The sequence below is a fragment of the Talpa occidentalis genome, unplaced genomic scaffold, assembly GCF_014898055.3.
Source record: "Talpa occidentalis isolate TD23 unplaced genomic scaffold, MPIMG_talOcc4v2.1 talOcc4.9, whole genome shotgun sequence".
Classification (NCBI taxonomy): Eukaryota; Metazoa; Chordata; class Mammalia; order Eulipotyphla; family Talpidae; genus Talpa; species Talpa occidentalis.
Genome location: NW_023605305.1, coordinates 115,866,109 through 115,891,466, shown reverse-complemented (window position 1 = coordinate 115,891,466; position 25,358 = coordinate 115,866,109). Strand labels below are relative to the sequence as shown.

Below are 25,358 nucleotides of genomic sequence, written 5' to 3'. Positions count from 1 at the left end.
GTAAATAGATAAACAAATCTTAAAAAAGAAGAAGGAAAAAAAAAAGAAACAGGGTAACAAGCAACACCACCACACTCCAGAAGGACAGCCGAGAAAAGATGCAGAGAAATGCACCCCCATGAGCCCGTCGAGTGATACACCCGGGCTCCTCTCCCCTGGTCTCCCGTGACTAACAAAGGGCTCAGAACTGCGGAACCTGTTAAAAAAAAACCCTACTGAAGGTCTAAACAGAGACATTGCTGAAATCTTGCTTTTTCTGGTCACTGGAAAATCAGAAACTCCCTAGTACAAAAAAGCGGGGCTGCCACATCTCTGCCGGGTCTCAGAACCAGTCCCGCCGCCCCCGGGCCGCCCGCGGGGTGTCTGGGCGGCGTTTCTTCCTCGAGGGGGGCCGAGGGGCCACCTCCCGACGCCGGCCGGCAGCAGAGGGGCGACGGGCGGACGCTCCCCGGCGCCCCCCTCCCGCACCCCCCTTCCCGCCGCGCTCCCACTTCAGTCCGTTCCCGTCTCTCCTCGATTTCCGCCTCTCAGCCTCCAGACGGCGCCGCCGGGCCGGGTCCCGCCTGGCCTCTCCGCCCCGGCCCGGGAGCTCCGGGAGGTCCGCCGCCGCCCCGCGCACTCACCGCACGGCCGGGCCGCCCCGCCGCCGCCCCGCGTCCTCCTCCGCGGCCCGCAGGCTCTGTCCGCGGCGGCCCGCGGCCCGGCGCTCCCGGAGGCGCTTCCGGCCGAACACGGGCAGCGGCTCTTCCGGCTCCCCGCGCTGCCCCCCGGCGCCCCAGGGCCTGGCCGGCCCCGCGCGCCCGCTCCGGGGCTCGCGCTCGCAGGCGCGGAACTGCGGGTGCGGCGCTGACGCTCAGCCACGCCGCTCAGCCTCTGGCTGGCTGGGGGCCAAGATCGGGCCACACGGCCGCCCCGGGGCGCCCAGCGAGGAGCCCTGGACAGCGGCTCGCGCTGCCGGGGGTCCCGCGAGGCGCCCCCACGCGCGGCGGCGGCCGGCGTCCCGCGGCTTCGTGCTCAACCCCGGCCGCCTGGGCCGCGGGGGGCTCGGTCCCGGCGCCCCGCGGCCCTCGCGCCCCCGCCCGCGCCCTCGACGGCCCGGCCCGGCCCGGCCCGGCCCGACCGGCGGTGACCTCGGGGCCGGGCCGCGACCTCGAGGAGCGCCGCGGACGCCGCGGGGATGCGGTGGGGCCGCGTCTCCCACCCGCGCGGGGGCGCGCGGCGGCGTCGTCCGCAGGCGGAGTCGGCGCGGGGCGGCCCCGCCAGCCCGGCCCCGCCCACACCGGCCCGCCCCGTCCCCGCCCCGTCCCTGTGGGCCCCGCCCCCTCCCCCACCCCGTCCAGCCCCCGCCGCCCCCGCCGGCGGGAGCCCGAGGGCCGAGGCGCGGGCGGGGGCCCGGCTGGGGGACGCCGGGCGCTCGCGCCCTCGACGGGCTCAGCCACGCAGCTGCACGCCCGAGGGCCGCGTCTCGGGTCTCCTCTGGCCGGCACCCGCGTCCGCCGGCCGCGCACGGCCCAGGGGCGCCCCGCACCCTCGGGCAGCACCTCCCCGGGCGCCCGCGGAGGGCGGAGCCGGGCGGCCCCCGCGAAGGTTGGCCGCCCCGCCCCCCGTGGCGGCCCCGCCCCCCGTGGCGGCCCCGCCCCGCCCCCGCCTATTTCTGAGCAGGCGCGGCGCGGGCAGCTCCGGCTCGGACCGCGCTGGGCTCGGCCGGGGCCTGAGCGCCGGGACGCCGAGCGCGCACCGGGAGGCGAGGCTGGGCTCCGAGGGCGCCGGCACCCGCCGGGCGTCCCCCGCGCGTCGCGGCCGTGCCGAGGGGCCAGAGGCGACCGCGCGGCGCGGGCGAACTTGACGCCGAGCGAAGGCCCCGCAGGCGGCGCCGAGGGCAGCCCCGCAGCAGGGCCTGGAGCCGCCGCCGCGGCCGCTGTCAGGGAAGCGCCGGCGGCCCATGGAGCCCGGGAGCGGCCGCTGCTGCTGAGGCGGCGGCGTCGGACCCGCCCGGCCGCCCGCACCCCCTCCGAGGGGCCCCGGAGGTAGGCGGCCCGGCCCCGGGAGCGCCCCTCCCCCGGCGCGGGGTCCCCGCTCCCGCCCCGCCCCGCGCAGCCGCCCGCCCCACCCCCACCCGGGCTCGACCACCAAACTGCCCTCGGGTGGCAGCTGCACCCCGACTTTCCCGGCCCCCCCTCGGGCCCGGGGTCCTCCTGCGCTTTTTGGCTTCCTCTTCTGCTTGGCTCCGCCCTCCGCCGGGGATTCCCTCCCGCTCCCGCGCGCCCCATCCCGGCTGTTCCTGCGGGCCCGGGCCCGCGGCGGCGCCCCCTCGGCGGCCCGGCGCCCCCGCGGGCTCCGCCTGTGTCCCCCTCCTGCGCCGCCCCCGGCCCGGCGTCGCCCGCCGCCTCCCCGCGCCCGGCGCCCGAGCCCGAGCCCGAGCCGCCTGATTCCATGACCTCAGCGCCGCCCGGGGCTCCCCGCCTCGGCGCCCCGGCCGGGAGCGCCTGGTGACCCGTAACTTTGTTTAGTCACTTTTCCCCTCCTCAGCCCCGGGGCTTTGTTCCCGGAGAGAGCGCGGCGGCCGGCGCCCCCCGGCCGGACGGGCGTCCCTGGACTTCCCGGGGCCTTCCCAGCCCTCGGGGCGCTCGGCGCGCGCCCCCCGCGGCCCGCACCCCGGCCTGCCCCCCTTTCCGTCGCACGCCGCTTGAGGATCACTAGCCCTTGCAGAGTGTGCCGGGGGAGGGCCCAGATGCCTCCCGGGCGTCCCTGGACGGTGTCTGGGGGACGAGGCGCTTTGGCCGCTCGGGAGGGGCGGCAGGCCCGAAGTTCTGCTCGGGATTATTCAACTTTGGGTTTTTCTTAAAGGGATCTCAGCGTTTTCCCGCCTCTGTCCAAGTTTAAGAGGAAGGCGCTTGCCGCTGGCTTTTTAGGGCAGCTTTGGTGGGGTCCGCTAGCGCCTAGGCCTGGGGTGGGCGTGGGGGTAACTGGGAAGGACAAGGGGGGCGCAGCGGGAAGGGCTGGTACAGGCAGAACCCCCCCCCTCCTTCCGACTCCTGTCACTCCCTCCCTTGACCTCTGGAGCGACCTTTCGGGGACAGGCCTGCTCCGAAGGCATCAGGGGGGAGTGGGCCAGTAGCAGGATGTGGGGTGGGGGCACAGTTGCCTTTGGTTTATTTGTGTACAAAACACTGTGGGCTGCTGAGATAAAAAGTGTTGATTAGTACTGATTTAGTTGTCCTAAGAAATTCCCTTCATTGTGGTCTCTCTGTTGGGTCTTTGTGGCCTACAGCCATGCCAATAAGGTGATCTCAAAGAAACTTCTAGGCCCACTTCTTTCTCTGTCTTGCCCCGCCCCCCAGTTAGGTTGCTGGCCCTGGGCTGTTGCTCTTGTACTTGCTGCGTTGTTCCAGATGCTGTCCACCCAAAGTATGTTTGGGGGGGAGCCCCTTACGACCTGGCTGGGAGAGACAGCTTGGAATGAGTTGGGACTTGGGAAGCTGGTTCCTCCCTCGTGGGCCACGTCTCTTTCTTGTCCTGTGACGGCGAAGAAGACACGTGAACTGCCACTCATTTTCTGACTCTAGGCCTTTTTGAAAATGATCACGCTGCCTTGTCCCGCTCTCCACGTCTTCCTCCTCATTAGCCAGAGTGCACGCCTCATAGTCCCCCTTTTTAGGGGAAGCTTCACTCCTGGGAAGCACCCCTGAAGAGAAATCATGTTTCTACTGTAACAGGGTGGTCCCCAGGAAAGGGGGAGGTTCCCTGCCCCAAGGGCTACCCCTCTCCCTGTCCTATAACACTACTACTTCCCTGCTTCCTTCTCAGAGCTGTCCGCACCGCATGAGAACATGTGGGAAAGCACCCAAAGCAGTGAGTTGGGAATCTTGGATTCAGGGAAGGAGTTTGGGAGGAACCTTTCAGTACTTCGCACAAGGAGAGCGCCTCCATCTAGTGTGTTTGGGGTTGGCTGAGGGGATAAAGCGGCTGAGAGGTGGCCAGCACGGGTTGCCCTTCAGAATGAGCAGAGTTCTCAGAGCAGACTGGAGCCGTCTGGCTGGAATCTGCTCGTCCTGGTTCCCTGGCCCCGTGGAGTTCACAGCCTGATTCAAGGTTGACTTGCCTACCCTGAGACCGCTGCCCTCCCTCCTGCCAGTCATTCGAGCTGCCCTCTCCCCGTGCCCGCCCCCCCCCCCCAGGCTTGGGCAAGCTTTGTCTGGTTCCTGATGGGCTTGAGCTTCCTTGTCTGCTTGACCCTGGGCTTCTCCACAGAAAAAGTGCTGCTCACTCCACCAGCGCCATCGAGGCTGGGGGGAGACGGCCTGGGACCTTACAGAGAGGCTTGAGTTGGACCGCGTGACACGCGGGGAACAGGTGTCGATGGTGAGGAGTCTCTTCCGGAAAGCGCCTTCTTAAATGAACACGTGTGTATAAACCCTGTATGTCCTCTGTGCTCGGCTCTGCTCTTCCCTGATAATCAGACAGGGGTTCCCACATGAGCGGTGGCACCCAGTCAGTTGTCTACACTGCCGGCTCCCACCACCTACTTTGCTAGCAGCCGGCTGGGCAGCTATGCTAGGAGAGGCTTCCGTTCCCTCCAGTCTCACTGCAAGGCCAATGTGAGCTCCCAGAGCGAGAGGTAGACCGTTGTTTGAAAATCCTTGGGAAAAACAGGAATCCTCTGATACCAAAGGCTTGGATTTTCTTCTCTTTTTCTATGACTTAAAAGGAGATAGGGACCTATTCCTTTGTTTGCTTTCTATTTTTTTTTTTAAGATTTTATTTATTTTTGCATAGAAGAGTTGGGGTGTAGGCAGAGGTGCAGGGAGGTGAGACAATCCACCAGAGACAGAGCGGGGAGCAGAACAGGCAGATCTACTGAAATACACTGCTGAGGGGAGCAATGGGGAGACCAGAGAGGTGTGCTGTGCCCTGTGGGTCAGCTCCCTGGACGGGGATCGAACTCAGGTCATCGCGGTGCTAGTGTTGAGACTTAACCCCAGGCCACCAGGAAGGCCCTCTTTTGCTTTCTTTAGACTAGTTTATCAAAACTGTATTTTCTTTGCATTTGAAAATCAGTGAATTCATGTTGAGGACCATATCTGGATTTAGGTTTTAAAGAATCCTGTTATTTACTTTTTTTAAGATTTATTTATTTATGCATACAAGAATTGGTGTGTAGACCAGAGATGCAGAGGGGAGAGGATCCACCAGAGACAGAGCGGGGAGCAGAACAGGCAGACTGACTGAAACACACTGCTGAGGGGAGCAGCGGGGAGACAGGAGAGGTCTGCTGCGCCATGTGGGCAGCTCCCTGGCTGGGGATGGAACTCGTGCAGCAGTGGCTGCTGATAGCTTCATAGCGCGTCTAACCCCTGTGCTACCAGGGAGGCTCCTTTCCTATTTGTTACTGTCTAAATTGGCAAGACCTCCCTGTCAGCCCCATGCCTTGAGTCAGATGCAGGTAGGCCCTGACGCTGGGGAGGGGGCAGGGTTTACGCTCCAGTTTGGTGATTTCTGTGGGAGAACTGGTCTGTAGGAGAGAGGCCTGGCTCTCCTGCGCCCTTTGACGTCTCCCTTGGGAGACTCTGCAAATGATCTTGTAGGGGTTTTGGTGACCGGGAAGTGTCTGGAGTAGAGGGGAAGGGAAAGATGTGCCGGGCATGGAGCGGCTGAGAAAGAAGAGGCGGTTCCGGGCGGCGGCTGAGGCTGCGGGCGAGAGTTGCTGAGCGGCCTGAGCAGGCAGTGCTCGCAGGAGAAGGAGGGTGGCCGCGTTGCGCAGAGGCCCTGTGGAGGTGACGGTGGCAGCTTCCTTTTTCCTCCTGTGCAGCCCAGAGTTGCAAGTAGGGACAGAGCACATAGAAGGCACAAAGGGCACTGCCTCACTGGGGAGACCAGCCGGGAGTGTTTCCACCTTTTTACTGATGCGGGAAATTAAACTCAGGGATGAACGTCTTTCTTGACAGATTTGGGAGAAAGACAAACTGAAGTGGCCTTTTTCGGTGATCTCTGAGAACGGGCGGGGAGCTGGGCTATCTCGGATCAGGCAGATCAAAGCCAGCTTGCCCTTCCACCATTCCAGAGGTGCGAGAGGAGGCCCTGGAAGGGAGGGGGCCGTGGAAAACGGGGCTTCCCAGGCTGGTCAGAGAATCTGCATCTTGGGCCTCCTTCCACCTCCCCAGAGTGCAGGTACTCAGGTTCAGGGAGACAAAGTGGAAATAGTCAGAAGTTGGAAATTGCCCGCCTTCCAGCTCTGCCGCAGCCCTGCCTTCCTCTCCCTCGTGCTCGCCAAGCCTGGACGCACGCTGTTTGCGCGTTGGGGACCAGCCTCTGGTGTGAACAGTGCGCCTCTCCTAGGCCTTGCTTTGAAATGCCCTCCTATTCCGCACGGTTGCTCGTGACCTGGACTTGGTAAGGCTCTCAAATAGTTCTAGCAGGCCCGTGGCTTTTGTTAGCAGTGTTCTCTCATGAAATTTCCTTCTGAGAATCCCTCCAGAGAGCGATTCTTAATTACATGGCTCCTGTTCCTCCCTGTTCTTCTGCATTCTAGACCCATGAGTTCTAGCCTTTGTGCCTTCTCCCAATCCCCCAGTTCCTGGGGTGCGTGTATGATAAGGGGAGCGGTGCTGGTGGCGGAGAGGCTGCTGTAGATGCTCAAGTTCTCAAACATGAGGTACTGATTATAATACGCTCCCCCTGTGGACAGTTGTGCACGCGCGCAGCTCACCACGCTTCAGACGATTAGGACTCAGCTGCGTTTGGCGAGCACTAGGATGTGCGAGACCCTCTCGTGCACGTGACGTCACACAGTGTGTGGCAACAGTGAGAAGTAGGTTTTTTTTTTTTAAAGATTTATCTATGCATACAAGAACTGGGGTACAGGCTAGATGTGCAGGAGGGTGAGAGGATCCACCAGAGACAGAGCAGGGAACAGAACAGGCAGACTGACTGAAATACGCTGCTGAGGGGAGCAGCGGGGAGACAGGAGAGGTCTGCTGTACCATGTGGGTGGTTCCCTGGTTGGGAATTGAACTCGTGCTGCAGAGGCTGCGGACAGCTTCATAGGCTGCGTCTTAACCCCTTGCGCTCCCAGGGAGGCCCGAGAAGTAGGTGTGTTTTCAAACCCACCTTGCAGTCGAGGAACCTGAAATGCAGAAGGCGCATGACTTGCATAAGTTGACACGGCTTGTAATGGCAGAGCCAGGGTTTTGCAGCCCAGCCACCGCATCTCCATGCCCAGGACCCGCCATTAGGCATTGGGCGCTATGGGGCTGGGCGCGGCACCCTGGAAACCCGCACCCCTTCAGCGGGGCTGCCAGCACCTGCTTAGCTCTTCTCTCCTAAACGCAGCCTGCCATGGCGTTGCAGCCCTTTACTCCTGGGACCTCTGAGTCTACCAGGGATGAAAGTAACCTGTAGCAGACTTTAATACTAAATCAGGCGAGAGGCTCAGAACTTGTGTGTGGAGTGCAATGTGGTAGGAAATACGGTTTAAAGAGGAGAAGAAAAGGCTGTTGGTGGGCATTGAAAGGGAGACGAGCAGGGAGCGCACAGGTAGAAAAGCACTTGCAGAATCAGAATCGCGTCCCTGTCTACCTGAGGAATCTGTGCACGTGCAGAATGGCGCTGTGCGAGGACACGCGGGCGTGGACGAAACGGAGCGGGAGCCGGTGCTGTGGGGAGGAAGCGTCATGGGGTGGGAGGGGAGCTGCCTGGGAGGGAGGGCCCTCCTCATCTGAGCTTGAAGGCGTCTGGGAAGACAAAGAGGAGGTGTCCGGGCAGAGGGGACGTCTGAGGATGCCCCACTAACAGCGTCTCCCTCTCTGTCCCTTCCCTCCTCCAGTTCGCAAGCACGAAGTCTGGCTGTGGCCATGGGAGACACGGCGGTGGAGCCTGCCTCCCTGACGCCCACTTCTGAGCCCTCTCCTGGCCCACCAGGGAACAATGGGGGCTCCTTGCTCAGCGTCATCTCGGAGGGGGTCGGGGAGCTGTCGGTGATCGACCCTGAGGTGGCGCAGAAAGCCTGCCAGGAGGTGCTGCAGAAAGTCAAGCTGCTGCACGGGGGCGCCCCGCTGGGGCTGCTCAACGGGGAGGGCGCGGACAGTGAGATCCGGTGCCTGGACGACCCACCTGCCCAGATACGGGAGGAGGAAGACGAGGTGGGGGCCGCGGTGGCCTCGGGCACAGCCAAGGGAGCAAGAAGGCGGCGGCAGAACAACTCGGCCAAGCAGTCTTGGCTGCTGAGGCTGTTCGAGTCCAAACTGTTCGACATCTCCATGGCCATTTCGTACCTGTACAACTCCAAGGAGCCCGGCGTGCAGGCCTACATCGGCAACCGGCTCTTCTGCTTTCGGAATGAGGACGTGGACTTCTACCTGCCTCAGTTGCTTAACATGTACATCCACATGGACGAGGACGTGGGCGACGCCATCAAGCCCTACATCGTCCACCGGTGCCGCCAGAGCATCAACTTCTCCCTCCAGTGCGCCCTGTTGCTCGGGGCCTACTCTTCAGACATGCACATTTCCACGCAGCGACACTCCCGTGGGACCAAGCTCCGGAAGCTGATCCTCTCGGATGAGCTGAAGCCCGCTCACCGGAAGAGGGAGCTGCCCTCCCTGACCCCGGCGCCGGACACGGGGCTGTCTCCCTCCAAAAGGACTCACCAGCGCTCTAAGTCGGACGCCACCGCCAGCATCAGCCTCAGCAGCAACCTGAAGCGCACAGCCAGCAACCCGAAAGTGGAGCACGAGGACGAGGTAACCCTTCTGGGGGGCCCGGCGACGGGGTCCCCTCACGGGCTTCTCCCTCCTTCTCTTCCCTTCCCTCTTCCATTTCACCGGGAGGTCAGAGTGGAAAAGACCTCAGGGCCCCCTGCCCCAGCTGCCTCCCTCACAGACGAAGGACTTGAGACGCAGATACAGTGACTTGCCCCAGGCCGCATGGCTGGGGTGTCCTTACTAAGCTGCGCGGCCATCTCAGCTGCTGGCGGGGGGGCCCGGGCGGAGCCCCCCACCTTGCCCTGAGAACAAGGCAGCTGAGAACCTCTCCGGCCAGGAGCCTGGGAGGGAAAGGGACTGTGCTTGGGGATTTTGTGTGCTTGGGGAGGGGGAGATGTTAAATAGAAACCCCAACTTTATTCCCAGCCACGCCTCCTCATGCCCTCCCCGCTGCCCCCCCCCAGCTCCCCAGAGCCCCCACTCTTGTGGACCCAGCTCAGGTTCACTCCCTGTGGCCCCGGCCGGCCTGCCCGAGGCACCTGCCCCCTGGCCTGCCTTTGCAGGGGGGGGGACGGTGGCTTGGGGCCTTGCTGGGTGACTTTCCCACCCCCAAGCACAAAGGGAAGTGGGAGGGAGCCTGGCTGGGGCAGTCCCGGCCTCACCTTGAAGGCCCCGGAGGGGCTTCTCGGATTGGATTGTGCTCAGGGAGCAGGGACCGGATAGCAGGGGAGGCTGCCGGGGGCACAAGCAAGTGTCTGTGACCTGGCGCCCCAGCCCCGCTCCCATCCTGGCTGCCAGCCCAGCCTCGAAAGAGGCGAGGAAAGAGCAAGGAATTTGCACTTGTTGGAAAATGTGTGTAGTGGCGGGCCGGCCTCTGCCTCCGAGGAGCACGTAGCCCTCCCGCATTCCTGATGCACTGGGACTTTCAAGAAGGAGGTCAGAGCGCCCGGGAAGGGAAGAGGCCCAGGGAAGGACGCTCCAGAGCCTGCTCCCTGGAGGTTCAGTGGAACGTCATGGTAACTTACGTGCGGCTAACAGCGCTCACATTTATTGCGTCTTGCTCTGTGCCAGGCATCTCGTCAGGGGCTCCCGCTGGCCCAGGAAACAGGATTCTTTTGCACTGAGGAAACAGGCCCGATGGTTTGCCCAGGTACCTCAACTGGTGAATGTCTGACCGTGCCTCAGGCCCGCAGCTGAGGCTCCTGGTGGCTCGGCCGCGCTGTCTTCCCTTTGCTCTCGGCATCTGCTCCCTGGGGCCCTCAGCTCTCAGGGATCATTCTGGGGAAGCGGCAGGGCCCTCCTGTTGCAGAGCCAGAACAGGCCATTTCATTGGTGGTTGAGTTGGGCAGAGAAGCCCGGGGTCGTGCAGAGCGAGGAGAGTCATGTGGATCTGGGGGACCAAGGTCATAAGGGTTTGGGGAGCGCCTCTTGGGGTCAAGCAACAGTGGGCATGGCTGGAAGTGAATCCCTTGGCAGCTCTTGTCAGACTTGGCTTCTCTCTGAGAGTCTGGCTCCTCTCGGTGAGGATGTCGCCGCCACCATCCTCGTCTTAGGATCAGGAGCTCTGCCGCCTCGGGGCGACCCTCCTCTTGCACTCAGCTCCTGCCAGGATGGATTGGGGGTGACACTGTGAGGAGGTGCTCTGTGAGCGCTTGTCCTCCGGGGCAGCTTCTCCAGCTGCTGTTCTTCCTAACCTGGCTCCTTTGTCTGGGTCACTAGATCCAGGAGAGGAAGGAGATCTCTGGCCAGGCCCGCCTCGGCCATCCGTCGCGGCAGAATGAGACTCCTGAGTCCACCCGGGCTCGGGAAACGTGAGAGCAGAAGCGAGAGGGAGTAAGTGGGCCTGGCACTGGCGCTTCGGCACAGGGGTCTCCCCCAGTCCCTGCAGCATCTTGAGGTCATCCGTCCAGGGTCTTGTCTGCAGAGGCCAAGAGAGCTGGCTCCTCTGCCGGTCTTGCAACATTTATTCATTCAGCAGATGGGGTTGTGCTTGGGCGGTGAGGCGGCCGGGAGAAGGCTCCCGCCATCCCCGGAGCTTTCAAGGTGTTGCAGCAACCCCGTTATCTTGGCGGCTCTTTATTTGTGACTCTTGATCTTGCTTCCCGACAGCACTGATGTAGTAGTCCTGATGGGTTGTGGTGGGGTTCGTGACCCTTGAAAAGTTGTTTCCTGCACATAAAGAGGTAGTGCAGGCTACTGAAACTGCTCACACAGTCAGCTGAGATGAGCGCGGGCTCTGGAAGGAGCGTTTCCGGGGAGACCCCGCTCCCCGTCTCTGGCTCTCCTGGGGGCTCTTAGCTTGAGCCTGTGCTCCTCCCCCTGTCGTGGAGCTGGGGGATGAGTGGGCCTCAGAGAAGGGCCCAGGCGCCTCTGTGGGGCTCTCCTCCTTGCAGCCTGCGGGATCCCATCCGGGGTTCTTTTCGGCAGAGCAGAGGGCTCTAGCTCCCCATTCTCCCGTCTCCCCCCACACAGTCCGCCCCTTCGGTTTTTAACGGCTCTGCCTGCGCAGCTTTCCTTCCCATTTGTAACCAGACAGCGGCGACTTCGGCACAGGGTGGGGTGCGGGGAGCAGCCTGGGTGCCACCTGTGCCCCACACGTTGGCATGCACGGCAGACCAGCTGCAACCTTTGCACAGAGAAATTGCTGTGCTGGGCGCCCTGGGCCTTCCAGCCCAATGGGGCGTGATGTCAGCCACTTGGCTGGGACTGACTCAGTGGGAATGACTGGAGCCCACAGAGCAGGGCGGAGCAGGCCCTCTCTCCCTCCCTCCCTCCCTCCCCCCAGGCTCTTCTGAGTCAGGCAGGACCTGTCCGTGGGAGCAAGGGCTTGGGCCTTGTTCTCCTGCAGCCCGCCCCTCCCCAGCGGAAGAGGGTTCTGGCTCATCCCTCCACCCAGGGCAGAAGAGCTGTTGCCTGGGGAGAGTGTTTGGCATGACTTCTCCCCCAGAGTGCCCCTCTCCCCAGATTTCCCTGGAAAGACCTCCAGCTGGAGTCACATTTAAACACAGACTCCAACTAAGTTGAGGCTTGAAATGCTGATGAGGGGTGGGGGTGCCTCCCTGGTGGCGCAAGGGTTAAGCCTCAGCACTGTGAAGCTGTCCGCAGCCACTGCAGCCTGAGTTCGATCCCGGCCAGGGAGCTACCCGCACGGCAGCAGACCTCTCCTGTCTCCCTGCTGCTCCCCTCTCTGTCTCTGGTGAGTCCTCTCGCCACCCCCCCCCCCACCTCTGGCCTGCACCCCAGTTCTTGTATGCATTAATAAATAAAATAAATCTTTAGAAAAAAAGAAATGCTGATGGCGATGTGGACACTGGGCCACTGCCCTCTGCCCTGGGAGCTCCAGGACTTTGTCTCTGAGCCAGGCCCCACCCCTCCTGCGGGTTCCTGCCTGGTCTAGTCCCTTCTCCTACCCTGGGAGGCCTTGGGGGGTGAACCCGGCAGGGGCCTTGTGCAGGAGCTGCGGGGCGCAAGCGAGCCAGCCCTCCCCCGCGCCTGCTCAGATGCCAGAGAGGCTCCGGGTGAGGCTCAGGTCACTCTGTGCTGAACTCGGACAGCTGCTGCCCGACTGTTCCATCTCCTCGGATGGGCCAGCGAGGGCCCCGCTCCCCAGCGTAGTCGGAGGACAGCATCTGTTGAGCTTCGGGAATAGTGGTGGGCGCCCGCGGGGCCCTGGACGGCCACAGGCCCCTCCCGCGGGGGGTTTCTCCTGGGGTCTGGGCCGGTCACACAGATTCAGGCTTCCCTGGTGGGATGGGCTGGTCGGAGCTGGGCCCGGCTGGACCCCGCAAGTTGCCGGCCACTGGGTTTCCCGGTCTGGGGTCTTGCAGCTGTCACATTCAGGGGGGTCTCCTCAGAGAAGGGTTTGCTTGAAGGTGTGCGCGCGAGGAGAGACGGCAGGGCCGCCTGGCAGGGCGCTTTCCCCCTCACGGACCCAGCTTTGCCGGGACTGGCGGGGAGAAGGAGGTCCACGTCCCCTCAGCCCTCTGGCCTGGAGCCCTGAGCCGCGGAGGGGGCCGGCACCCGGGAGCACTTTCTTTCCCGAGAGCAGAAAGGTGGAGCGACACGGAGGAGCAGCCATCCAGGTTCCGCTAAATTCTCTGCCTTTGTCTCTCTCCCTCCCTCCCTGCCCTCCTCTGCCCGCCCCTCTGGCCTTTCCCAGGAGCTCTCCTCCAGCACCGAGAGTGTTGATAATGCGTTCAGTTCCGTAAGTGGGGCCAGGCTGGGACGGGGTGGCAGGCTCCCCCAAGGCCGCATTTCCTCTCCGTCCCCAGGCCCCCAGACCCCCGGGTCCCGGGTCAAGGCTGGAGTTAACAGGTGCCTTTTCCTCCTGGGAGGCCACCCTGCCCCTCCCAGGCCTGGGGGAGTCCCCTGCCCTTTGTCGCCAAGGCCAGTGCCCGCCCCAGCTGGGCTGATCCTCCCGGAGACGCTGGCGCCCCAGCCCCCCCTGCCAGGTCTCGAGCAGAAGGTCGGGGCGGTAGGACTGATCCCTGGACTGGAGCCCGAACTGCTGGGCAGAAACGCCAGGCCCCTCCTCCGCCGGCACCGTCCTGGGCGCCCGCAGCTCTGCTCAGCGTCTCCCAGGCCGGCCCTGCGGGGGCGCCCGCGGGAGCAGAGCAGGTTGGGCCTGAAGGACAGTCTGGCCTCCCCGCAGGGCTTCTTCTTCACTTCAGCCGCGTTTCTTCCCGGCCTGGTTTCCCTTCCCCGCTCACAGCCCGATGGGGTCCTCTCTTGTTCCCGCTGAACTAGCCAGGACCCTCGGTCCGAAAGGCCCAGACCTTGTTGCTGGGCAGAGACGTGAGAGGAAATGCTGGACCCTCTGGGCATTCCGATGATTCTTCACCTTTTTTTTTTCCTGTCTCCGCAATCAGTTTCCTCTGTTCTGTGCTGATCCCCTCCCGGTCGTGCCGCCCTCCCCTCCCTCCGGGCAGACCTCTCTGAGGCCAGGGTCACGTCCCTCGGTCCCTCGCCTAATTGGGGGGCCCCGGCCCACATGCTGGTTGGAGGAAGGGAAGAACCTGCCTTTCTAGTTTGAGGCGGCCCTGCGTTGATTGGGGGTGCAGGGCCTCGGGACAGTGACCATTGGCCACCTGAGAGGAAGGCTCGGGGATCACCCTCAATGAAGAAAGGGGTCTCCAGATTTCTTCTTCCTTCCTTTTTCTCCACCAGGCCCCTGGGATATTTCCAGGGAGCACAGGAGCCTGGTTCTGTTGTCTTCTGTTATCTCTTTCCAACCCTGCTCCCCAGAGCACTCCTGACTGACTCAGACACCCTGAGTCGTCGTGAGGGAGCCCTGAGCCAGCCCCCGTGGGGTGGCGGTGAGAGGTGAGCTGTTCCTCTGACCCTGGCTCTGGCGCACGTGCAGAGGTAGGCCTGGTTCTGCCCAGCTTCCAAAAGAAGCTCTTTTTTGCAGTGTGAGGGCATGAGGGTAGGAATTCTCAATCAGGAAGCTAAGCAAGACACACGAAGGGAGAGGGAGAGCTGGTGAGTGAACTCCTGCTCCTGTCAGAAGGAGGAGGTGCTGCTCTGACCGCGGGCGGCGGGCCGGGTGGGCCTCTGGGCCAGGGCCCCTCCTGGGGAGAGCCCTGCTCCTCTGGCTGAGGCCCTCTCCTGCCACACCCCTCACCCAGACTGCCTCGCTCTTCCTGGGAGTGCCCAGAAGGGTGCTGGCGGGAGCCCAGCCCCGGGAGGTGGGAGAGAGGGTGCAGGGAGGAAGCACAGCGAGAGGCAGGCCTCCAGGGCCGCTGTCCAGGCCAAGAGCAGCTGTTGCCTTCTCCGCCCGCGCCCCTGCCTCCCTCCTCCATCCGCTTCTGCCCGTTGATGACTCCATAGTGTCCGGTCTGCCGCCCTCTCCCCCCTGCATGTGTGCTGCCCCTCGTGGGGTCTGGGCCATGGGCGTTGGGGGGGGCCATGAAAACAATGAAAGTCATTTGAAAAGTGAGTTGTCCTGGGGGGGGATGTTAGCTCAGAGCCCCCTCCTCAGCCTGGTGGGCCTCAGAGACCCTGCCTGAGGACCCACGTGGGGAGAGGGACGCTGTCCTTGTGAAGGGCCCTCAGGGCGAGCGGCCATCCCTCTGGCATCCAGAGAGCCTCCCTGGGGGGTGTTCCTCACCCTCCTCGCACCCTGGGCCGTTCCTGAGGAACTCCCGTGCTGGAGGGAGGGCGCCGCGCTCTGGACTCCCAGCCCCTCACCCTGGTCAGCCTGGAGGGACCGTGCTGGTGCTGTCCCCGGCCCAGCGCGGGCGGGCGGGCGGGCGGGGCCTGCGGGCAGGAGAGGCTGAGCGGGTCAGCCGCCCTCTCCTATGGTTTCTTCACCGTCTTTTGCTTCACACCAACCCTACAGCCTGTCAGACTGGCGCCCGAGCGAGAGTTCATCAAGTCCCTGATGGCGATCGGCAAGCGGCTGGCTACGCTCCCCACCAAGGAGCAGAAAACGCAGCGGCTCATCTCCGAGCTCTCCCTGCTCAACCACAAGCTGCCTGCCCGAGTCTGGCTGCCCACCGCCGGCTTTGACCACCACGTGGTCCGCGTGCCCCACACCCAGGCTGTTGTCCTCAATTCCAAGGACAAGGTAGGTGGTCTCTGTCCCAGAACCTGACCTGACCCTGCTCTGCGGTCGTGGGGCTGGTGCCCGTGCCCAGAGCTGCCCCACGGCGTCCTGACGCAAGGCAGGGTTCATGTGCACATGTTCGCCTTGACTTTCCTGCCCTGGGGCTGCGAGCCCTCTTGTCCCCTTTCTTTTTTTTTTTTCCCCTTAAATTTATTTATTTTTATTTTTTTAAAGATTTACTTATTTATGCATACAAGAACTGGGGTGCAGGCCAGAGATGCAGGGGGCAAGAGGATTCCCCAGAGACAGAGCGGGGAACAGAACAGAAGGATCTACTGAAATCTACTGCTGAGGGGAGCAGTGGGGAGACAGGAGAGGTCTGCTGTGCCATGTGGGTTGCTCCCTGGCTGGGGATCGAACTTGTGCTGCAGTGGCTGTGGACAGCTTCATAGGTTACATCTTAACCCCTTGCACCACCAGGGAGGCCGTCGTCCCCTTTTTGAGCATTGTTTTTCTGACCAAAGAGGTCTAGTCCTCCCAGCTCGCTTCTCCCATGTCTCAACAGAGAGTCGTCTCCAGCCCTCCCCCATGGTGCCGCTCTAGAGCTGGGGTGCCAGGCTTCCAGGCACTTCAGCGAGAGAGATGGCGCTTTAAAAAAAAAAAAAAAAAGATTTATTTATTTTTGCATAGAAGAGCTGGGGTGCAGGGGTGAGAGGATCCACCAGAGACAGAGCGGGGGGCAGAACAGGCAGAAGGACTGAAATCCACTGCTGAGGGGAGCAGCGGGGAGACAGGAGAGGTCTGCTGCGCCATGTGGGTAGCTCCCTGGCCGGGGATCAGACTCGGGTCATCATGATGATATCTGGAGACTCACCCCGTGGACCGCCAAGGAGGCCCCTGAGAGCAGGGGAATCTGTTTCTAGGATCTTTTCTGATCGGCGTGGACAGGGCTGAGAGAAGGATGCTGCATGTGTCTGGGGGTGGGAGAGGCGGTAGTTCCATGACTTCGTTCCAGAAGTGTTGGAGGCGGAGAGCCCTCCTCGGGACAGTGTCCAGCTTTTCCCCATTTTTTTTTTTTTTTTTAAATAGAGGCATGTTATTTCATGTTATTTATGTATTTATTTATTTGTTTGTTTGTTTTTGTTTATACAAGCACTGGGTACAGTCAGAAGCGCGGGAGGGTGAGAGAATTCACCAGAGCCAGAGCGGGGAGCAGAGCAGGCAGAAGGACCGAAGGACACTGCTGAGGGGAGCAGCGGGCGGCAGGAGAGGTCTGCGCGCCATGTGGGACCCTCCTCCGGTGGCCGGGGAGCAGCCGGAGATCGAACCGGCGCCTCAGAGGCTGCAGGCAGCTTCGCAAGCCAGCGCTCAACCACTGTGCCACTGGGGAGGCCCCATTTTTTTTTTTTTAAGATGTATTTATTTATACAAGCGCTGGGTACAGTCAGAAGCGCGGGAGGGTGAGAGAATTCACCAGAGCCAGAGCGGGGAGCAGAGCAGGCAGAGGGACCGAAGTACACTGCTGGGGGAGCAGCGGGCGGCAGGAGAGGTCTGAGAGCCATGTGGGACCCTCGCCGGTGGCCAGGAATCGAACCGGCGCTGCAGAGGCTACGGGCATCCTCGCAACCCAGCGCTCAACTGCTGCGCCACCGGGGAGGCCCTGTTTTGGTCTCTTTAAGATAAGCCCACAGAACCTTCTAGGCCTCTCTCACAGGCTGTAATTGAGAAGTGTATGAGTGTGTCACACACACATTCTGAAGCTCAGCCAGAGCATTTTGAAGCCTCCTGCACTTAGGCAGACACTTCTCTGACAGGCTCCTGGCGTCGGGTCTGAGGGCGAGAGTCCGGTGGGCCCTGTGAGCTCCAGTCCAGTGTGGACTTGGGCGCGGTGGTAGAGGTAGACTGCAAGTACTATTCTCACTCCCTCCCCACCAGGCTCCCTACCTGATCTATGTTGAAGTCCTTGAATGTGAAAACTTCGACACCACCAGTGTCCCCGCCCGCATCCCTGAGAATCGGATCCGGAGCACCCGGTCCGTGGAGAACCTGCCTGAGTGCGGCATCACGCATGAGCAGCGGGCGGGCAGCTTCAGCATCGTGCCCAACTACGACAACGACGATGAGGCCTGGTCGGTGGATGACATCGGCGAGCTGCAGGTGGAGGTGAGCGTGCCAAGCAGGTGGCCGGAGCTGGCCGAGGCCGATGCCCCGGTGCAGGTGTGGGTAGTGGGGTGCAGGCAGGAACAGTCTGCTCAGCTGGCGTCTGGTTCAGGTGACGCGTAGGGGAAAGGTAAGAGGAGCTCCCGGCCCAGGGAGGCGGCACGGTCTGGTGAAAAACCCTTCCTGCACACTGCTGTACGAAGTGTCTCAGGCAGACAGGGAGCGGGAAGTTGCCCACCAAGAGATGCTCAGTGAGGCCCTTCTTTGTGCCAGCCTGCGTCCTGGTGCCAGCGGGCGAGATCGGCCCCTGCCTGCAGAGGTGAAGGCCTAAAGGAGGGAGCGAGGCTGGTCACAGGCAGACGTGGTCTGTGAGAGGAGGGGGCAGTGGGAGCATTTGAGGGTGGGGTTACCACTTCAGATTTGGGGTGGGGCATACCTGAAAGTGGGGAGGAATTAGGTGGACGGAGTATTCCAGGTGGAAGAACAAAAACCAGAACGGGAGAGAGAATTTGGGGCTCTTTAGCACCTGGAAGAAATTTTGCTTGGCTGTGATGTGTGGTGTGAGGTGAAGAGTGGCACCGAGGGGCTTACGAGGGGCTCGTATGCGGGAAGGCTTTGGACTTTGTTGTGGGCTTGTGGGAAGCAGAACAGGGTTTTTATGCAGGGCTGAGATTTCACTTTGTGAAAAAACAATCTTTGTTCTGGAGCTTTTAAAAGTCCAACTGTGGAGACTGGATGCAGACATTTAAGGAAAAACGAGTCATGAGATAGTGACGCCACATGTGGAAGCTCCGGGCCCACAGGAGAGGGTAGGATTGAGAAATGGTGAGCGCCCCACTCTGAGCGGCTCCATCCTGCACCCTATGGGAGGGCGCTGGGCAGCTCTCGGGATAAGGCTCTGCAAGCTTCAGTGCTCGGGAATCTTCTGGAGAACCTGTTAAAAATTCAGACTTCAGATCACTTTTTTTTTTTTTTTTTTTTTTTTTACCGTGTTACACCACCGATTGAAGCAAGACAACACAAGATGCTGCTACTTCACCCAAAAGCGGTGTTTTTTACTCTGCCCTTTCTTGACGGCTCAGTGGGTCATTAGTAAAAGGCCTACTGAGTGCTTTTAAAAGGGGGTCAGATCACTTTTCAGCCACTCTGGTTCCACGTGTGGTGGGACGCGGGACTATTTCAGCAGTGAGCCAGCTCGTTCCGGGGCAGGTAGCGGCCAGTGAGAAACTCCCTGTGCCCAGGGGCTGGGGCCCAAGTGGGCAGGATGGCATGTGGCCAGGGAAGCTTGTGGAGTAAAGTGTGGAAGGCAGGGGTGAGGCTGGCACGGGAGGTGATCTGTGGAGGAGGTGAAAGAAGCAAGACCTGTGCTCTGCGCGGCTCACCTGCAACCCCGCTCCCCCAGCTCCCCGAGGTGCACGCCAACAGCTGCGACAACATCTCCCAGTTCTCCGTGGACAGCATCACCAGCCAGGAGAGCAAGGAGCCCGTGTTCATTGCAGCGGGTGACATCCGGTACGGCCAGGCCACCGAGCCGCTCCGCTCGCTGTCTGTTCCCCTTAGGCACTGCCCGCCTGTCCCCACCGGCCTGCGTCCTTCTGCTCCCTTTCTCCTTCCTCTGCCCGCGTCCTGAGGCCCCCAGACTTGAAGTAGCAAAGGTGCAGCCTGAGAAATGACTGGGCTGCTACAGAAGGACAGTAAATGTTAGAAGGCCTCCGGGGATGAATGCACCCGACGGGGAGTTAGAGCAGGTGTCTGTTGGGGTCTGAGGACCGCCGTTTCCAGGGTGCGAGAGCGGGGTGCTCTCCAGAGCCACACCTGTCCTGAGTCAGAATCTTGGTAAAGGAAGGGGGCGGGCAGGAGAGCCCACGTTTAAACACATCTGCAGGGCCTCCCTGGTGGCACAGCGGTTGAGCGCTGGGTTGCGAAGCTGCCCGCAGCCTCTGCCCCGCCGGTTCCATCCCCATCCCCGGCCGCCGGCGAGGGTCCCGCATGGCGCGCAGACCTCTCCTGCCGCCCGCTGCTCCCCTCAGCAGTGTCCTTCGGTCCTTCTGCCTGCTCTGCTCCCCGCTCTGGCTCTGGTGAATTCTCTCACCCTCCCGCGCTTCTGACTGTACCCAGTGCTTGTATAAATAAATAAATAAATAAAATCTTTTAAAAATAAAAATTAAAAAAAAAAACCACATCTGCAAACCAGCAGGTTAGCAGAAAGCATCCGTGGTGCTTCCTCCCGTGAGTCTCGGCCCGGGTTGTCTCTGTGCCCGGAACCAAGGAACATTGCATAGGAGTGGGGAGGCTCTGGGGTAGCCCCTCCAGGCACTGATCCCGTCTCTTCCCACTAGCCGGCGCTTGTCGGAGCAGCTGGCTCACACCCCCACCGCCTTCAAGCGAGACCCCGAAGACCCCTCTGCTGTCGCTCTCAAAGAGCCCTGGCAGGAGAAAGTGCGGTGAGTTGGTGGGGGTGGGCTCTGCTCCCTGTCAAAGCTCACCCGGACACCCGCAGTATCCAGCCTCCCTCAAGTTCGTCAGACCCCCAGGCCGGCTGAGTCGTTGCCTGGCAGGGAGAGTGGCTTGGACTCTTGGTGGGAGCTTGTCCACGTCCTTCCCCTGGACACCCTGGCCTCTCTCTCCTCAGGCGGATCAGAGAGGGCTCCCCCTATGGCCATCTCCCCAATTGGCGGCTCCTGTCAGTCATTGTCAAGTGCGGAGATGACCTCAGGCAGGAGCTGCTGGCCTTCCAGGTGTTGAAGCAACTACAGGTAAGAGGAGGGAGAGAAGGAGGGAGAACCGGGCCTCCCTGGTGGCGCAGGGGTTAAGTCTCAGAGCTATCAAGCTGTTTGCGCCCTGAGTTCGCTCCCAGCCAGGGAGCTATCCACATGGTGCCGCAGACCTCTCCTGTCTCCCCGCTGCTCCCCTCAGCAGTGGATTTCAGTAGATCTGCCTGTTCTGTTCTGCTTCCCACTCTGTCTCTGGTGAATCCTCTCACCCCCAGCACCTCTGGCCTGTGCCCCAGCTCTTGTATGAATTAATAAATAAATGAAAAAAAGAAAGAAAGAGAGAAAGAGGGAGACCCACACAGGTGTCTCTGCAGGGAGCCCAACCTGGAGACAGCTGGTGCCCAGGGGTAAAGTAGATGCAAAAGGCGGCTCCGGGGACGGGGGGCTCTGCAGCGGCCCCTAGCGGCCGGCGGTAGCCTGCGCCTGCCCTGCGCTTAGCAGAGGCCGGCGGGCCTGGCTCTGCCCTTTAGAGCAAAGCTCCCCCTGGCCTTGGACCTGTGGGTTGCCATGGGCTGAGGTGTGGGCCCCTCGCCCCGGCGTGGTCGCCTGCAAAAATCTTGATCTCTTTGACCCAGTTCTGCGTGGAGAATATTTTCATATTCTAGACATGCTTTCTCAGAAACTAAATCCTTTCCGTTTTCCCCCTGCTCTTGGAACTTGTTTAGTGGCCCCTGCCCTCCCTGATGGGAGGTGCCCATGAGCTTCCCTGGGTGCTTTTCTTCCTGTTTCTTGCCTTATTTTTATATTTTCCCCACATGCCTTTGTAGTGCGCATCCCTGTGTCTCGTGGGCCCTGGGCTTCCTTCCGGATTTCCCTGGTCCTCGGCGGGGTCACTGGGTTTCACTCACTTGATGGCCTAGAGTCACAGCCACCAAGGAGAGGCACCACTTAGGGCTGGGGGCAGAGGGGCGCCTTGGCCTCCTGCCTGGGTCTGGAGAAGGACCAGCGCCCCGCGCTCTGTCTCCACAGTCCATCTGGGAGCAGGAGCGCGTGCCCCTGTGGATCAAGCCATACAAGATTCTGGTGATCTCGGCCGACAGCGGCATGATTGAGCCAGTGGTGAATGCCGTGTCCATCCACCAGGTGAAGAAGCAGTCACAGCTGTCCCTGCTCGATTACTTCCTGCAGGAGCACGGCAGTTACACCACTGAGGCTTTCCTCAGTGCCCAGCGCAACTTCGTGCAAAGTTGTGCCGGCTACTGCTTGGTCTGCTACCTGCTGCAAGTCAAGGACAGGTAGGTGAACGCTGCCCCTCGTGTGTCGCTCTCACGCGTCCCCACCTTCCGTGGTCAAGGTGTAAAGACGAAACAGCGTGTTTTAAACGGAGACCGGTGCGGTCAGGGGGCGTTAGTCCGGGAGGTGGCTTGCAAAGGGGCCCAGAAGGGCAGGGTTCACGCAACGACCAGGGTTTCGGTGAGCAGGGCAGGGCCTTGAAGGCCAGGAAGAGGGGGGCCAGGAGAGAGCGTGGGGGGCAGATGCTGCAGGCAGAGGCAGTGCTTCGTGTGTTTAAAGCTTGGTCTGTGCTCGAGGCCAGGCCAGGAAGGCCTTCATCAGGGGGCCGGGGAGTTTTACTTCGCAGGCGGAAGAGCGACATGATCAGTCTCTGGTTAACGAGCGCACCCCATGGTGCTTCGGGTGAGGTTGGGTGTCACTGGCCCTTTAGTAACAAGGCAAGAGGCAGCAAGGCCTGGCCCGGTGGTGGCGGTGAGTGGGGCAGAGGAGCGAGGTAGTGGGGAGACGCAGTGGAGACCGCCCAGGCTCCCGGCCGAGCTCTCCTTACTGCAGCCCGTGATTTCCAGATGGCGGCCCCACGCGTCGTTTTGCTCAGTCATTTCTTCCCATATCGTCTGACCTTTGTGAGGCCCAAGCCTGCGTGCCGTCGGTGCCGATGTGCCGTACAGCCCGCTGAACCGCGGGCCCTGCTCTCTGAGATTGCCCCGGACGGCGCTCAGGGTCGGCCCGCATGCCTGTGGGTCGTGGGGGCACAGCCAGAGCTCGCAGGGCAGCTGAGTGGATTCTCGCGCCTGCTGCATGCTCATCACGGCCTGGTGTTCCCAGGCTGAGACCAGATGAAAACCCCGTCGGACAGATGTTTCCTCCTGAGGGAGCCAAGTCAGGGAGCTTTCAGAGCTGCGCTCGCCCACCCCAGCAGCCCTCAGACGGAGCCGTCGAGGCTGAGGGCCGGAGAGGGCTGGTGGCGTCACTGAGGACGTTGGCCGCCCCCTGTGGACTGTTCCTGAAGTCGGATTGGGGAGCTGGGCCCGGAATAGGGGGCAGGGAAGCAGGCGCTGGTCAGGCTCCGGGCTGAACTGTGGGTGGTGAGCATGTGTGGGAGATTAGGGTCTGGGGCGAAGGCAGCTGATGAGCCTCTCCTGTTCATTCAAAAAAGATGGGCCCTGAGCGGAATCAGCCACTGTGACGAAGGGCCCTGGGGCTGGGCCCGGACCAGAAGTGGGTTTGGGGTCACTTCAGTGTCTCAGAACAGTCAGAGCATCCCCAGCGGTTGAGAGAAACTGCCCCTCCTGACCTTGGGCTTGCAGCAAATCAGCGACTCCTCGGGGGATCCTTGTCCTCTGCTGGGGCATCGGACCCTCCCGGGCACTCGAGGTTGTGCCTGCGCGCCCTTCCGGAGGGAGGACTCTGGAGCTCTGGTCGCCCTCTGTCCCCTTTCTTTGGTCAGCCAGAGCCCAGACCAGGTGCCCTCAGGCTGGAACTCTTGGCCTAAAAAGCTTACAGAGGCTTGGCCAGGCTTGGCCGCGCTGCATGGGCCGGGCCTCACGTGCTTGCCGCGTTGGCGGTTCCTCCTGCCGTCGGCCTCGGGTGGGACCCACAGAGGCCTGGGGTTTGTCTCCGCAAGCCCCTGGCGGAGCTCAGCTTGCCCTCGAGGCCCCCAGCCGCTTCACATGTAGCCCTCCCTGTCCTGCTTGCCCTGGGGGGAGGGCCGCCCCCCTGGCCGGCCTTCCCTCTGGCCTGGCGGGAACTGTCCTGAGCAGAGGCCCCCCCTGAGCCAGGTGCGCGGCCTCGGGCTGCGCTGGGCCTGGCTTCTGGCCTCTCTACTAGGCTGGGGCCGGTCGGCGAGTTCTCGGGAAATGAGGGATCTGAACCCATTTTTATTGCGCTGTTCATAGCAGCAGCTTCAGGCGCCGTGGCCCTGACCACCCAGCGCCGCTTTCCTTCGTCATTTCCTTTCTCCCCACCGCGGGGCTCGGCGCGGGCCCAGCGCCCAGGCCGGTCAGGGAACTGCCCCGCCACCGCCACCGCCACCGCGGCCCGGCGCCCCAGGCTCACTGCCGCCGCTTCTCCCCGCCCCGCCGCAGGCACAACGGGAACATCCTCCTGGACGCAGATGGCCACATCATCCACATCGACTTCGGCTTCATCCTGTCCAGCTCCCCCCGGAACCTGGGCTTTGAGACGTCCGCCTTTAAGCTGACCACGGAGTTTGTGGACGTGAGTGGGGGGGGCGCGGGGGCTCCCCCAGAGGAGGGGCCCGCGTGAGGCTGGGTGTCGGGTGTCGGGGGCTCCCGCCTGCCGGAGAGTGGGCGAGTCGGGCCCTGCGCAGCTGCCCCAGGGAGGACGGCGTCCTGCGGGCTCCGGGCCGCGGCCCACGTGCAGCTCCCCTCCCGCCAGGTGATGGGCGGCCTGGACGGGGACATGTTCAACTACTACAAGATGCTGATGCTGCAGGGGCTGATCGCCGCGCGCAAGCACATGGACAAGGTGGTGCAGATCGTGGAGATCATGCAGCAAGGTGGGGCTGGGGCGAGGCCGGGCCTCGGGATCCCCGCTTTCGGTGGGCCCTGGGCATGGAGCTTCCAGAAACCTGATTCCACCTGGAGCCTGGGGGCAGGTTTCCCAGGGTCCCTCTCGGATGCAGTGTTTCCCCGCCTTGGGGTGGGGTGGGGGGCAGAAGCGGCAGACGCCACCTCCTGGGCACTCCGGCTTGTCTCCTTCCTTTGGCCTCTTGGCCAGGCCAGGCTTCCGGTCACCACTTTCCTCCCTCTTGGCCTTGACCTCTGACCCCGCTGTCCTCAGCCCTTCCTCCCGTCTCACCTGTGCCCTGTGCCGCGTCCCCTCCGCCTCCAGGCTGCCGTCCCGGACCCTCCGGTCCTCTGGGCCCTGCCCCACCCCCAGGGCTCAGCTGCCACGCCCGAGCTGCCAGTCTCCCCTCCCCGCCCCGCCCCGCAGGTTGCCGGCGTTGCTCGGGAGCGTCCCCGTCTGGCCCCGTGATGACGGTGGCCCAGGTCGTCTGTGAGTGTCAGGCGTAGCGTAGGCAGAGACCTGCAACCAGATAAGTGCCCGGCTCAGGGCCCAGGCCCCGGCCCCGCCCACCCTCCCGCCGAGGAGGAGCAGGCGTGCGGGGCGCAGGTGGGCTCAGGACAGGGCCTCCCGCCGCCCCCTCCCCCCCGCAGACGCCGTGCGGGGCAGGGCTCTCGGAGGGGCAGGGGAGGGGCACTTCAGACACCCCAGCGGTCTGCTCGGCTGTTACCCAGCCCCCTCCTGGCTCCCCGTGACCCTCTGCCCGCGTCCGCAGGCTCGCAGCTGCCCTGCTTCCACGGCTCCAGCACCATCCGCAACCTCAAGGAGCGCTTCCACATGAGCATGACGGAGGAGCAGCTGCAGCTGCTGGTGGAGCAGATGGTGGACGGCAGCATGCGCTCCATCACCACCAAGCTCTACGACGGCTTCCAGTACCTCACCAACGGCATCATGTGACCCTCCCGGCCCCCGGAGCGCGGCGGGGGGGTTCAGGGCTCTCCCCAGGAGGGCCCCGCCAGAGAAGCCCCAAACCAGGAGCCCCGCCCAACCGTCCACCCAAGGGGCATGGAAGGCGAGAACGACAAGGATCATGTGGTAACCGCAGAGCTGGCCGGGGAGCGGGAGGCGGCCGCGGGGTGCGCGGCCCCATCAGTGTTCCCACCCGACGGCTCCAGGACGCACCGTCCCCGGGGACGGAGACGCGAGGGGCCGCGGCGCTTCCTGCAGGCGTCTGTCGTCCGCTCCGGGCCCCGGGGAGGGGCAGGAGGTTCTCGGTACTTAGGACTCGACCCTGTGCTCGGCCACGCTGCTGCCTGACTGTCCCCTCCCGGGGACCGGCCCGGGCCAGACCCCCGTGGGCGCGCTCCGGCGCAGGCGCTCGCCGCGGGTGCCGGTCCCGGGGCGAGGGCCTCCGCCCAG

General features: G+C 62.8%; 1 protein-coding gene and 1 non-coding gene across 8 annotated transcripts; one reads left to right on the top strand and one right to left on the bottom strand.

Annotated features, from left to right (window-relative positions):
* The first annotated feature begins 1,829 nt into the window (after positions 1-1,829).
* On the top strand, positions 1,830-25,301 carry PI4KB (phosphatidylinositol 4-kinase beta). Of its 7 annotated transcripts, XM_054690914.1 has the most exons (14): positions 4,189-4,403; positions 5,946-6,390; positions 7,823-8,738; positions 12,859-12,903; positions 15,040-15,267; positions 17,182-17,409; positions 18,809-18,918; positions 19,746-19,850; positions 20,039-20,162; positions 21,150-21,415; positions 23,498-23,630; positions 23,811-23,931; positions 24,369-24,431; positions 24,715-25,301. In XM_054690914.1, exons 2-14 carry the CDS (start codon positions 6,350-6,352, stop codon positions 24,894-24,896), a joined length of 2,562 nt encoding a protein of 853 aa, XP_054546889.1. In that variant the 5' UTR covers positions 4,189-4,403; positions 5,946-6,349; the 3' UTR covers positions 24,897-25,301. The 7 variants fall into 7 exon arrangements, with proteins under 7 accessions (XP_037357323.1, XP_037357325.1, XP_037357324.1 ...); XM_037501426.2 differs by lacking the exons at positions 4,189-4,403; positions 5,946-6,390 and adding an exon at positions 1,830-2,027; XM_054690915.1 differs by lacking the exon at positions 5,946-6,390 and having other exon boundaries at positions 4,252-4,403.
* On the bottom strand, positions 18,394-18,530 carry LOC119237355 (small nucleolar RNA SNORA21). The gene has a single exon (XR_005123292.1). It is a non-coding gene; the product is annotated as a small nucleolar RNA SNORA21 (small nucleolar RNA).
* Positions 25,302-25,358: the final 57 nt, after the last annotated feature.

Bases quoted from the DNA above. Each gene is read 5' to 3' on its own strand.
- PI4KB (XM_054690914.1), top strand. From the start codon at position 6,350: ATGCCCTCCTATTCCGCACGGTTGCTCGTGACCTGGACTTG. The intron at 15,268-17,181 runs GTAGGTGGTCTC...CCTCCCCACCAG, and splicing joins TCCTCAATTCCAAGGACAAG to GCTCCCTACCTGATCTATGT. The intron at 20,163-21,149 runs GTAAGAGGAGGG...CTGTCTCCACAG, and splicing joins AGGTGTTGAAGCAACTACAG to TCCATCTGGGAGCAGGAGCG.